The sequence below is a fragment of the Durio zibethinus genome, chromosome 24 (assembly GCF_047325235.1).
Source record: "Durio zibethinus cultivar Kanyao isolate XHJ-2024 chromosome 24, ASM4732523v1, whole genome shotgun sequence".
Taxonomy (NCBI): domain Eukaryota; kingdom Viridiplantae; phylum Streptophyta; class Magnoliopsida; order Malvales; family Malvaceae; genus Durio; species Durio zibethinus.
The window spans coordinates 19,477,251-19,491,255 of NC_143185.1; the positions used below are offsets into that span (position 1 = coordinate 19,477,251).

At 27.4% G+C, this 14,005-nt stretch overlaps 1 protein-coding gene across 1 annotated transcript; it reads left to right on the forward strand.

Moving 5' to 3' along the window:
• Nucleotides 1-460: 460 nt before the first annotated feature.
• LOC111316203 (triacylglycerol lipase OBL1-like) lies at nt 461-4,092 on the forward strand. The gene is made up of 5 exons (XM_022918212.2): nt 461-931; nt 1,123-1,316; nt 1,467-1,500; nt 1,734-2,350; nt 2,430-4,092. The coding sequence occupies exons 1-5, from the start codon at nt 619-621 to the stop codon at nt 2,709-2,711; spliced, it is 1,440 nt and encodes a 479-aa protein (XP_022773947.1). The 5' UTR covers nt 461-618; the 3' UTR covers nt 2,712-4,092.
• Nucleotides 4,093-14,005: the final 9,913 nt, after the last annotated feature.

Genomic DNA, 14,005 nt, shown 5'->3' on the forward strand with positions numbered 1-14,005 from the left:
CAAATATTAATGTTTAAAAATAAAATTTTATATTTAATATATTATATGTATATAAAATTTATTTATTATTAATGAATAAGATAATAAAATTTATATATTATCTGTATATAAAAAATAATATTTTTTAAAAATTTTATTTATTAATGAAGTGATATGATATGATTTATCTCATTAATAAAATAAAATCATCTGATTTATTAATAATATATAAAATATATACACACCGATAATATATCAAATATATATTTTAAAAATAAATTATATGAAGTAATTGAATTAATCTTTTTTTTTTATTGATAAGATTCTCATAAAAAAATTTGAAAAATAAAATTGAATGCAAAATACAAGGAGTGCATCTTTAAACACCCGAAAAAAGGATTAAGTTCTAATAAAACTAAAAAGTACACGTGTATTAAAGAAACATGTATAAAAAATTATGAATGCTATAATTAATTCAATCAACCAATGAAGTAATTGCTAGCTAATATCCTTCCTCACTCTCACACTCGGTTTCTAACTCCACTATTTTCCTGTCTATATATTTGGCATCAAAGCAGAGTAGCAGGCATCCCAAACATCATTCAAAACCCAGAAGTATTGTTTTTCTTTGTAGATATCATGGAAGCCAAGGCGGGCAACAAGGGCTTCTGTAGCAATTATTTGCTGTTGAACCCTGAGCAAGCCACTTTCAAGGATATTTTTCGTGTCTTGTTTTCTAGTAATTTAAAGAAGAGAAATTTTATCGACAGCTCTCAAGAAAGAATGGAAAGTTTCGGGTATAGACTTCTTATATTCCTCTCCGCGCTGTCACAAAAAATTCTGCTAACGATATCGACGCCAATGGCAATGTTAGGGTCAACGTTAGAGGACTTGCTCAACTTTCTGCCATGTAATGGTGGCTTTTTTGGTCTCCTGAAAAATATCTTGCGAGGTATATTTACGTCTAGATCTTTGTTTTCTTATACACAATGAGTTTATGCACAAGAAAATTTAACTTGGGAGGGAGAAAACGAGAAAAAAATGGAAAGAGAGGACCAACTAAATTTAACAAAGTCACCGATTCAGTTCGATCTTTGAAGATCAATATAGCTATGAATAATCAGATTGTTGTATGTTCAACAGGGAAGAATGTGATTCCAGACAGGGAGGCGGCAAACTATCTTTCTTTTGTTGGATATGTGGACACGAGAATGGAGCTAGACAGAAACATTAAATATGGAGATGGCATGTACTATCCAGCACTTTCGATGATGGCTTGTAAAGCTGTTTATAACAATGCTGCTTATACCGAAGCCTTAGTAGATGGTCATTGGAAGGTACGACAATGAAGGTTTTTTCTTTTTAAAGAGCAAACATTTCAAAAAAAAGTTTCATGATTTTGTATAGAATTATATATATTTTGATTAAAGTAATTAGATTACTTGAATATAATTGAACTTGACATAGTTTTCTGTCTTTGTCTGCAGATGGAGCACTTGGGATTTAAAGATTATTGGAATGGTACCCAACCTCTTGATTTTCAGGATAAATAATTACTGCTAATATATTTAAGGAAGTTTTTTCATTTAATGGATTAACTTATCAAATTAAAAAATACATTAATTACAATTTTCTTTTTATAAATATCACTTTAGCCGATATTATTGGACATTAATTAATGTTTTCCTGTCTTTATGTATGCAATATTAAATGACTTATTAATTGATTTAATTAGTTAATTTATACTTTGGCAGATTTCCTACGAAAGACCAATACACAGGCCTTCTTGTTTCGAGATAAAAGTGATGACCATGACACTATTGTTATTTGCTTTAGAGGGACTGAACCGTTTAATGCAGATGATTGGTGTTCGGACATTGATCTCTCCTGGTACGAATTCCCCAACATTGGAAAGATTCATAGTGGTTTCATGAAAGCATTAGGCATGCAGAAAACAGACGGTTGGCCTGAGCAAGTCGTGCCAGATCAGAGCCGCGGAGCACCATTAGCTTACTACGACATAAGGGATAGGTTGAAAGACCTTTTGAGCAAAAATCCTGAAGCAAAATTTATAGTGACAGGCCACAGTTTGGGTGGTGCGCTAGCAATTCTGTTCCCAGCAATTTTGTTTTCCCATGACGACAAATTGCTGCTGGAGAGAATGGAAGGAGTGTACACTTTTGGGCAACCGAGAGTAGGAGATGGGAAGTTTGGAAATTACATGGAGAAGAATTTGAACAAGAATGGAATTCACTATTACAGATTTGTTTACTGTGATGATGTTGTTCCAAGGATTCCCTTTGATACCAAACGTCTTTTGTTCAAGCACTTTGGTACTTGCGTCTACTACAACTGCAGCTATGAAGCAAAGGTAAGCAATGATTTCTTTTTGGGTTTTCTTAAATTGTTAAAGATTAAATTTTGGTCACCGAATAAAATTTTGAATACAGATTGTTAAGGAAGAACCGTACAAGAACTACTTCTCAATTTGGGCCTTTTTCCCCATGCTAAAAAGTGCTATATATGAGGTGATAAGAAGCTTCACTATAGAGAAGCAGAGGGGACCAGAATACAAAGAAGGGTGGTTGCTTTTTTGTGTCAGAGTACTTGGATTGGTCGTCCCTGGTCTACCAGCTCATTGTCCGCAGGATTATGTAAACTCTACCCGTCTTGGGTCCCCAGTTGATGTTTTATTTATTCCCCAGAAACCAGTCATGAAGTCTGCCAGCTAGTCCTGATCTAACGATCCTTGCAATTTGGAGTTTTCAGTAAAAATAATTGGAATGTATACGTTTGCCAGCAGTAGCACCTTTGTAACAAAATTAATGTTTTATCCCTGCTAAAGATTTTCAAGTTATATGCCTTCTGATCGATGTTTTTGATAATAAAGTAGAAATTAATGCCATGTGAAGAAGATCAAGCTGATTCTATATGGCAGTGGCACTGACATTTAGTCAATGATTCAATCTGTCATGAGATCATGTTCCTCGTGGAATATCAGGCTGATTCTCTCGGATTTTTTTTTTATTGCTAGCTTATTCAATTTTTAAAACGATTAACTTTTTTTGGGTACAAAATCAATGTTCATTTAGAAGTTCACTCACGGTTTACCAGCGGCATACCCTTTTTTTTTTTGGGTGATAATAGAAGTTTCACATATTATAGGCCAGCAAGAGAAAAAGGAAAGTTCATTCTGCTCGTTTATATTTAATTGCTTCATTAATTTTCTTCGCTGGATCATAATGAAGATATTTTTAGTACACACTAGGATTGTACTTTATAATTATTTATGTAGTGATAGAAAAGCGAGTAACAAAAGATCAATATTTTCTATCAACATTTTATCAGATTTCAAAGGGAGAAGCTATTGCAAATATGGAGTCTTGCTTCCAGGTTTCTGGCGCAAACTAGCATGGAACATAAGAGGTACAAGCTTTTCTATTGCAGCAGTCTGGGAAAAGCTACGTGCTAAGCAGGCAAGGCTCTTTTGGTGCCAACTACATATGATTCCCAAGTGTGCTATTATAGCTTGGATGGCTGTCCTGGACAGACTTCCTACTAAGGATAGGCTGAGTTCATGGAGATCGACTCATTATAGATGGAAGCTGTGTGTTGTGTAAGCGGGAGGCAGAAAGTAGAAACCATATTTTCTTCAGCTGCGACTATTACAGGGATATTTGAAAGCAAGTCTTGAGATTTTCCAGTCTGCACATGGAGGTTTCTGACTGGGAAGAAGAGTTGCAATGGGCAATCCGGAGGCTTCGAGGGAAGGCCTTGATCTCTATTCTATTGAGGCTAGCACCTGATCTAGAAAGAAAGATATAACAGGCAGTTTCAAAATGAAAAGAAAACTGGAAAGCAGATTCTGAGGCTAAGGACACTCTGCCAATTTAGACTTGAGAGATGGGAACTAAAACACTGTGCCAATTTAGACTCGAGAGATGGGAACTAAGTATAGACATGTTTGTAAAATAAGTAGCGATTGTGTAAGATCTGTGTAGCTTGATTTGTTTGTACAGTCCATTTGTAGCAGCGAATTCAACAATTAACTGCTTCTTGGATAATAAAGTACAATCTATCAAAAAAAAAAAACATTTTACAGATTTATCGACTTATTTAGGTGCCCGAAGCCAGGTTTTCTATCAAAATTATTACTTTCTCTTAATCACCAATATCGTTAATACATTTTATCTTGGTGGCTGCGCCCGCACATGCATGCTTACCTAGTTGGGTTTCTTATTCCCAAAAAAGAACAGTAAAAAATAACCATGTTAGCTTCTTAGTTGTTAATCCCTTAATAGGACGTGAAAATACTGATAAAATATGTTAGGCATGGTAGGAATTGGAAGTTAATTTTGCTTTTAATGAATTTTCAAGAGAAATATAATTGTGGGAAATGGGATTTGCCTTTGTTACTCTCGGTTTAGCGCCATTCTGTTAGATAACTTTCTCGTGGTTATTATAAAATCTTCAGCTTAAAAGAAAATATCGACTTTTAAAAAATTTTTTTTAAAAAAAATAATTATGAGATAATTTTAAGTAATAAGGAAGTAATCAATTATTAAATTAGAAAATATGTGTATAATTAATCATAATAAATTATAATTCTTAATATCTCATTATTTTCATATATTATCTATATAACTTATGTAAATAAAAGTTCTATTTATTCTTTCATATAAGTTGAGCATTAATAATGTAGTCCTTTGAGCCTTTTCTTCCGTAAATATAAGTCTCCATGATTAAATCATACACACACACACACATATATATATATATATATTGATTTTACCTTCTTATTTTTTCATTTATACAAACATTATTATTTAAAACTTAACATGATATTAGAGTTATAAACTCCAATGAGCAAAATAACTAGGTTTTTTATATAATGATTGATGCTGATATACGAACACCTAACTTAAGAAGCTCGTTATCCTTTACATCTATAATCCTTAATCCTCATGGCTTTTAGTGTCTTTTTCATCTCTATCATATTTCAAGCATTTCAATGATCTTTTTCTTTTTTTTTTGTTGGCATGCATATTGTATTTTTCAATATCATTAATAGATTTCATTTTTTCACATTCTGAGCTTTTAATTCCTAACCTTTATTTAGCTTTGTATATTTATTTTATAAGTATAATTTTAAATTTCAAGAATCATATGTGACTATTAGAATAACAATAATTATATTTATATACCTATTTGGGCAGTCATAACTGATAAGTGGAAATAATACCAATTCCTGAAAAGAAACTAGGTTTTCCTCTTTACTCTTCTTTTACTGTTGGCTTTCACTAGATAGATATCGTTGATTATAAGTGAAAAGGAAACTTTAGCCAATTTATATTAAAACCCTAGAAACTTATCTATCAAAGGTTTATTGGGCCAAAAGCTTACATAATTGCCAAACCATATTGACACAAGATGTACAAAACCCATATGTCGATGATCACTTTAAATTATTTGAGCTTTCATGCTTATCTCGTATTATGACTAAATTTATCAGTCTATTTTATTAAACATTAAAATCACCAATTAATAGTATCCTACTTACTGAAAAATTATAACATTCTTTCACTTGGGCAATATTAATTAGGTTGTTTGATTTAAGAAAATATAATTTAAAAAACAAAACTCTAGGCTGATTAACTTTACTATGATATGACCACAATTTTAAAAGTAATTTAACTCTTTTGACAACATCTTAATGAACTTGTCCAATAAAACCATCTAGTATCGAATCATGGTAGCCTTATTGACATAAGACCAATCCATAGTTATAAGTACTAGAGACTCTATCAACAATGGATTTCAGTGTGGTTGTATAGTAAGAAAATAACACCTAAATATGATTTCAATGTGTTATTTTCATTGTCAGTCATATTGCCAATTTCTCTAAACTTGCTGAGAAATCTTCATGGCATCTAAATGTGCCTGTATATCTTTTCATTATTCTTAAAATCACTTATTGATATCATTTATGAGACATACCTAAATGACATTAAAGTCGTATTTTAGATAGATACCAAGTCTTAAGATTTTGTAATAGGACATGTCAATATAATATGTGTACATGTAATAATAAACTTATATACAAATAACAACTATGATGTATAGATAAAACAAATGTGTCCACTTAACTTGATGGTACCTTATGGACTTATTCATTTCAAACTATATCTTATAAGTAATTAGCAATTGCATGCGATGTATTTAATAAAGTAAAGAAACTAAAAACAATAACTGTTTCAAAAGCAAACTTACAATGCATTATTACTATACTAAACCCAATACCTTAATATTTTCTATTTTCCATACCCATAGATATTTATAAAATGAGTTTAGTAATACCATAACCCTTATACAAAGAAAATATATAATCATTTTATCAAATCACAATGACTCTCACTAATCCAGTGAATCTTAAACATGCTCCAATCAAAGTTTAAATAATAATAAGAAACATTTCAATAAATGAAGTTATAATAAAATTATGTATTGTCTGCCTCTATGCCAAATATGATAACCACTATTGTTTTTAGACTTTCATGATATCACATTAATAAACTAATTACAAATTACTAACGTATTATAAACAAATTTTCATATTCATATGTTCATACAACATAAAATTCTTAACATTTTAACATGAGATCAGTTCTAATAAATTTGAAATTCATTGAATTACCAATATTTTATATCTAAAATATGCTTAAACTAATAGCCTATTAACTCTTTCTGACCTTAACACATATGATATCTCCAAAATAATAACTTTATGGCATTTATGAGTTCTTACTGCTTTAAAACATATATATGCAAAAGAATTCTCATTGATTTTTACTTCTTTTAAAGGAATAGTTTTGGCAAAAATGTCAAAACCATTGTATTAGTGTTCTTTAAAATAACTCTCAAAATTAGTTTAGATGTAGTTGAAAACAAAGAAAGTAAAATGAGAGAAAATTATAAATTTTTATTCTTTTTCAAAAGTAAATCAATAAAATTGAGAAAGATTATCAATGAAGGAATTGAACTAACAAAACAAAGCAGATAGTTTTGCTTATTTTTACAAAACTTCATTCCTCAAAATTCTTACACGTGTGATAAGTGTAAAATAATATTCTTCTCTTTATGTATGAGTTCCTTAAAAGAAAATATTAAATTTTCTTTAAAACACATTGTCACCAAATGATAACAAATATGCCCTTAAAAATTGATAGCTGCTAGGTTTATAATGGTAACTAAGATAATCAAATTAGTATCTCAACTGAGAGTTAAACAACCTAAACAAACATTTATTAAAATGAACTTATATTTTAACAACTCTCAATTTTAGTTAAGTCAAATTGAGATATCATAACAGGTCTAAATTTTTTTTACGTTGAAGCTAAACATGTTGGCTATTATAAAACACTATACAACAAATGTATATATCCAAATGTAATAAATTAAAGTGACTAAAATTTATACATTTATTATGTTGTATAAAACATCTAAGAACTTATCACTCATGGCATAAATTAACTTGTGATGACTTTTTTCCCAGCATATTGAAATTGAGTGCAAAAGCCAATTAATGATCTGAGTAGATAATACTTTAATCAAGTTAAGAGTTTTACTAGTTTTATCAAAACAATTAAGGTATCATATCATAAATTTAATTTTGGACATTCTTTTAAGAAAAACATTATTCCTTTGTGTTATCACTCCTTAAAATAATGAAAAAATACAAAGACTTTTGAAAAAAAATTCATTTTAGGCAAATAAATTCCTTTGGTCTATGTATATTTTTACTTTATTAAAAATGTTTCACAATTATGTCTAAATTAAAAATATATAATCACTCTATTTAGGCAAGTAATCACATGTAGTAACTTAGAGACAATCCCATAATGACATAAGAAATGTTATAATCATTATAGTTCTTCTAATTTTTTTTATGTCTATTTATATACATGATCATTCCAAGTGAGATACTAATCTAAACATACTTCTATAGATCATAGTAGATTAAAATTTAGAATGTCTATTATCATTTTATATATCTTAAAAATTTTAAGTCATGCTCTATAATCATGTTTTCAATCAATATAAACATTTAGCATACTATACTACCAAGTGAATTGTGCTCCATTTTATTTTTCATTGCAGAAAAGAAATCCCTTCCCCCCGTTTTAAAAAATGATGAATATAAAATCCGTGGGGTTATAGGTACTATGGATCCTTTGACTCCCAATCGGGTTGCCTTCCCATGTCTCACTAGTGTTGCTTGTAGGTCGTGATATGCCTTGAGATGGCTATCTCCTGTCCTTTTACCGATGGGGCATGCCATATTACCAAATAAATTGTCTTAATAATTAATAACACATTTATTATGGCATTTCAATTTTTTTAAGCATAACTTTAAAAATTTTCAAAATAAAAAATTGAATGGCCAAAAAAATATCTTCTAATGCAAATACTTTTATACATGAGATTCTACAGAGTTCATAATTTTCATACCATAAATCTTAACATAATATTATATGATAAATGTCAATAATGTATATATATATATATTTTAGAATGTGTATATATTTTTTAGACAATCATATACATATAATGATTATGGTATAAATCTATCTCATATCCATGTGAGGAATATAATATTTTCAATATTACAAATATAAGTTGTGACATAAACATTAAGGCAAGTTAATCTAGCAAGCCTTAATAGCATTACATTTTAGTCAAACCTTTAATATATTAAAATTCGTAAAACTAATTTTGCCTACTCTTATAAACTAAAACTTTTACTTGTATCCATTTATTTTTATAACTTATTTTTTTATTATCTAGGATCTTTATGGTAATATTTATTAAGTTTCATGTACCAAAAGACATGCTTCAAATATTTACTAAGAAATAAAATTTTACTTGCTGCTCTTTCAACATATTATAATATCATTATTATAAAACAACTAATATCTTACGAAAGCATACTTAATTTAATAAGTACTTTATAAAAGTAAAAGATTTTAAAAGCTTGTCTAATAATTTATGTGAAACAATTTACTATCTAATTATTTAACATGTGTTATTTCTTATAACATAATTGCACAATTTTTAACAGCAATACTCTCCCATTATTTCAACAGATTAGCATAAAATCTAGATGTCTTCTATAAATCAATATAGCCAATAATACTATTTAATATGTCCATGAAAAACAAAAGTTTTTAAAAAATATATATCACATTATGTACTTTATTAGGCTTTAAACTTAATGCCTAAAATTTCAAATCATAATTATGTGATATATATAAAACTAAAATATTGTGAGTGTGCTAAACATATTTATTACACATAATACATCTCTCAAAATAACTAAACTTAATTTCACATGTCATATTTTGCATAAGCATGATCTTTCATCAAACATCTTTATCAAACTATGATAAATTGAAACAAAGTAATATAACAAACTCGTCAATCATACATGTGACAATTATTTTTATAGATTCATATAACTCAATAATATTCAAAGTATTCACAAATTGTCTTAAGTAAAAAACTTTTGTCATCACAAAATGCAATATTTTAAAACAATTAGACAATAATAAACAAAATGTTCAATACTTAATGATTATGTTAAAGAAAACACCCATGATTTAATTAAACTCTAAATTACCTTTTATCACTTTTAATTAGAGTTACTTAATCTTTATCATCAAATCAACTTTAATATTCAAGATAAAATAATGCAACTTTTCACATATAAGCAACAATTCATACAAATAGCACTAGTCCAAGATGTTTATTTGTAATTAAATTGAAAAGTTGAAGTGCACATCACAAACTCCCTTTCGGGCAGAGAATGTGACATGAGATTAGGAATTTTTCACATGAAGCCAAAACAAAAATATTTTAGTTTTTGAAAGCCTGCCACTTTTGGGCAAACAAACCTTCTAAACCAACATGCCTTCAACCATGATGCTTCATGTCTACTTCAAATTATCAAACACAATAAACCCTTTTGGGTAGGCTTTTGTATAAGGTAATTTAAAAGTACTCACATTCCTATATATGAGAAAATCTTACAAGTCTCAATGAGTAAACCATTTTGACAGCCAAACACCTATATTAACCAATTGTATATTCTTACATCAAAAAATTTAGATTTTTCAAAGTTTTAATTTGCATTTAACTAAGTATATACAATTTGACCATTTCTTGTGAGATATTTAATCATGATTTATCTCTTTGGGTCATTAAATATTTAAAACCTGATTACTCCTGAGTGAGACACCAATAATTAATGTATATTTCAGTATACCATTATAAATATGATCTCTCTTTATGATTTACTTAAATCGAATGTGTCTCACTAGATCAAAACTAATTTATTGCATTCAAAATCCAAATATCTTGAAATTCATGAATAAATCAATATTAAATCCATAATTTATTCTTATGTATCATTCATCACAATATAAATTTCATAAATTAATGATGATTCATAATGTCAACATAGTCATGAAAAAAATAAATTAGGACAATAATTTTAAACTCCAATTATTTCATATAAATAATAATTTAATATTATCTAATAATAAAAAAATTATAAAATAAATTACCATTTTGATACTCACTTTACCAAAACCTCATAGAGTTCAAACTTAATTTGTCTTTCAAAATAATGTATGTTGCATTTTAATTGGATAGCAAAAAATTAATAAAAACAAATTTTACTAAATTTTTTCAGTTATGCATATTATTTTAGGCCAAAAGTGTGTAAATTTAAACAACAAATAGGGAAAGTACATGTCTCTAATGAAATCACAACATGCCTAAATATCATAAGAATAATAAATAAATATGGCATAAAATTTTGAAGCTAACAGAACAAACAATAGAAAAAAAAAGGAAGCCAAATAAGTCCAAATGAGTCAATTTATTGATTATGGCACTATTTACTGACTCAATACTATGCTAACTCAGTACTGTTCATTGTGTTAGCACTGTTTAAACTCAGTATTGTTCATTATATTCTACCTTCAGCTAAGTCAACTTGACCCAAATGGGTTAAGTTTGACCCGTTTTGGATATATTTCAGTTTAAAAGCCAATTTGATGCTTTCTTTTGCAATTAAACCTTTAAACATGCAATTAACAAATAAATTTACAAAACTCATGCCACTATTTGCATCAAAAACACATAAATCACCATAAATTCGAGAACAAAATTTCATGTTCATACCCATTCTTTTGTTACTTGATTTTTTTTTCTTTGATTTTTCATGTTTTCCTTGAGTTTTAATGTAATTAAATGATCTAAGTTTTAATTAACACATATATTTACAAAGCCCATGCTTTAAATTGCATCAAAACAACATGAATCAATATAAATTTCACCTAAAATTTTTGTATAAAAAACTTATACATAATCTAACTCGATTTTCTTCAAATTTGGGCATCTAATCCAAAATTTTGTGAAATTAAACATTTTATTTCATCTTTATAACACATAGGTAACAATATTCAATAAACAATTCAAATTAAAAACCCGTAAAATATTAAGGTTTTAATTAAATCTTGAATTTTGTTTAAATCTTAAACCCAAATCTTTAATCCTTGATTTTTTATTCTACAAAACAAATTATCGAAAATAATTGGTATAGTTTTAATCCTTATTCAAAGAGGAATAAAAGTCCTAAATCAATTTTGGAAAAAATAAGATAAGAAAGTTAGATTGAGGCAATCACAAGATTTCGGCCAAAAACTTAATTTCATGCGAAATTAAATTTTAAAACCATAATTTTGGGTCCTAAAATCATATAATTAGGCTCTAATACCATATATAACCTTAATTCTAAATCCCAAGAACTATATATGAATATTAAAACACCAATAATTATATATATGTACCTGTTTGGACAGTCATAGTTGATAAGTAGAAGCAACACTAATTCCTGAAAAGAGATTATATCTTCCTTTTTGCTCTTTTCTCACTGATGGCTCTCAATGAATAGATACTATTAATTGGAAGTGAAAAAAAGATCTTAACCAATTTATATTAAAACTTTAAAAACTTTTCCATCAAAGATTTATTAGACCGAAAGCATACACAATTGTTAAATCACATTGACCTAATAAAATGTGAAACGCTCATACATAGATGATCATATTAAATTATTTGAATTTTTATATTTATTTTGTATTAAAACTAAATTTATTAATTTATTTTATGAAATATTAAAATCATTAATTAATAATAACCCATTTATTAAAAAATTTTAACATATTTTATAAGATCGAATCTAAAAAGATTCGTCACCTCTTTCCTTATGTAAGATCAAAACAAATGGAACTTATTTTTCACATTTTGTTTTCTCCGATGAACATTCTTGAAAATATCCATTAAATTTCAACTTTGGTAACTCTTTTTAATTTGATCATTCTAATTAATCTTTCATGTGCCAACTTAAAAAGCACATTGAAAAGTTTTGACTTTCTTATTATTTACATTTACATATGGGTTTTACGTACTGTTTCATATAAATCAAAATATCAACAATATAATATTTGCACCTTTATCGCATGACCACTATGAGCGAAATACATATTTTTCGTGTTCTTTTTTTTTTTTTTTTTTGACCTTTTCTCTTATTCATTCTCACTCATCCAAAGTTTATTATTCAAAACAACATTGCCAACAAATTTTCTATCTTGTCATTTAATAGAATAAAAACAAAAACAAAAAACAAAAGAAAGAAAACAAAACAATGTGGGGCCCTTATTATGTAATTGCTACTTCAACGTAATCGGAGGGTGAATGTTTTGACATAATCATTTTGTCTTTTTTTTTTTTTAGCAAACAAAATCAATTTGTTAAATATACCAAAAATAAAAAATTATCTCATATATTAATTTTTAAACCCAACTAATGTTAAAGTATATTAAAAAATATATAATAAACAATACACCCAACATTATTTTAATTATACTTGGGAAGTTTAGCTTCAAAAAGATTTATACTTGAGAAATTTAAAAATTTTGTGGATTGTCAACGAAATAATAATAATAAAAAATTATTGATATGAAAGCATGCAACTTACACGGTCACAAAATAATACTTTTCAACGTTTTTGGTTCAGCTAATAACATGAGTGTCTTTCACACAATCAACTTGTGCGAATTGTTTATTTATTTATTTATTTGAAAAACAAACTTTTTAATTAATAGAAGAATCGGGCAGTACAACCACAGTAAAGAGAAGCAAACAGTGAGCTGCCGGTGAGGGTTGGATTATTTATTTAAATTCAAAGATTTATTTAAGTTTTGAAAAAATTTAGATAAAAAATTAAAATTTATTAAATGAGTTTAGATATAATTTTTAAATTTATTTAACAAAAGATTTAAAATTTTTGATTCAATCCGAATTCATATATATAAATTAATTTTTGTATAAATTACAAATAAAATATATATTATTAAATTTAATTTTTATTTGTAATATTTATATATATATGTTAATCTCATTTTTTAAATTTTTTATTATATAAATTAAATTTAATGAGTAAATTTTAATTTTAATTTTTTAATTTCAATAAGATTTTAAAAATTTTTAAAATTTAAAATTTCGAATCAACTTGAACTTAAGTAAAAATGTAAGTTACTAATACTAAACATGAATTTGATTCGAATCCGACTAGATCTAATCCATATATATCTCTAATGATGACTATTATTTATTTACATAAACATTCACATGAACTTGACATCTATTTTGAATAACACGTAAAATTTTCTAGCACCGAAGGCTAGTTCAACTTTGATTGATATTGATGCTTTAAACGTATTTTCGTAGAAGAGTGATCAAAGACTGGATTTTTTTTGTGATATAGAAATTATTCTTTACTTTTGGGGTAATATTAGTTTATTAACTTTGGGATTAAGCTCAACATAAAAACATAGTAAAAAGCTATGAGAAAGAGATGTTGCAAAATGAACTTGAGAATAGAAGGAACTTGTAATTTCTG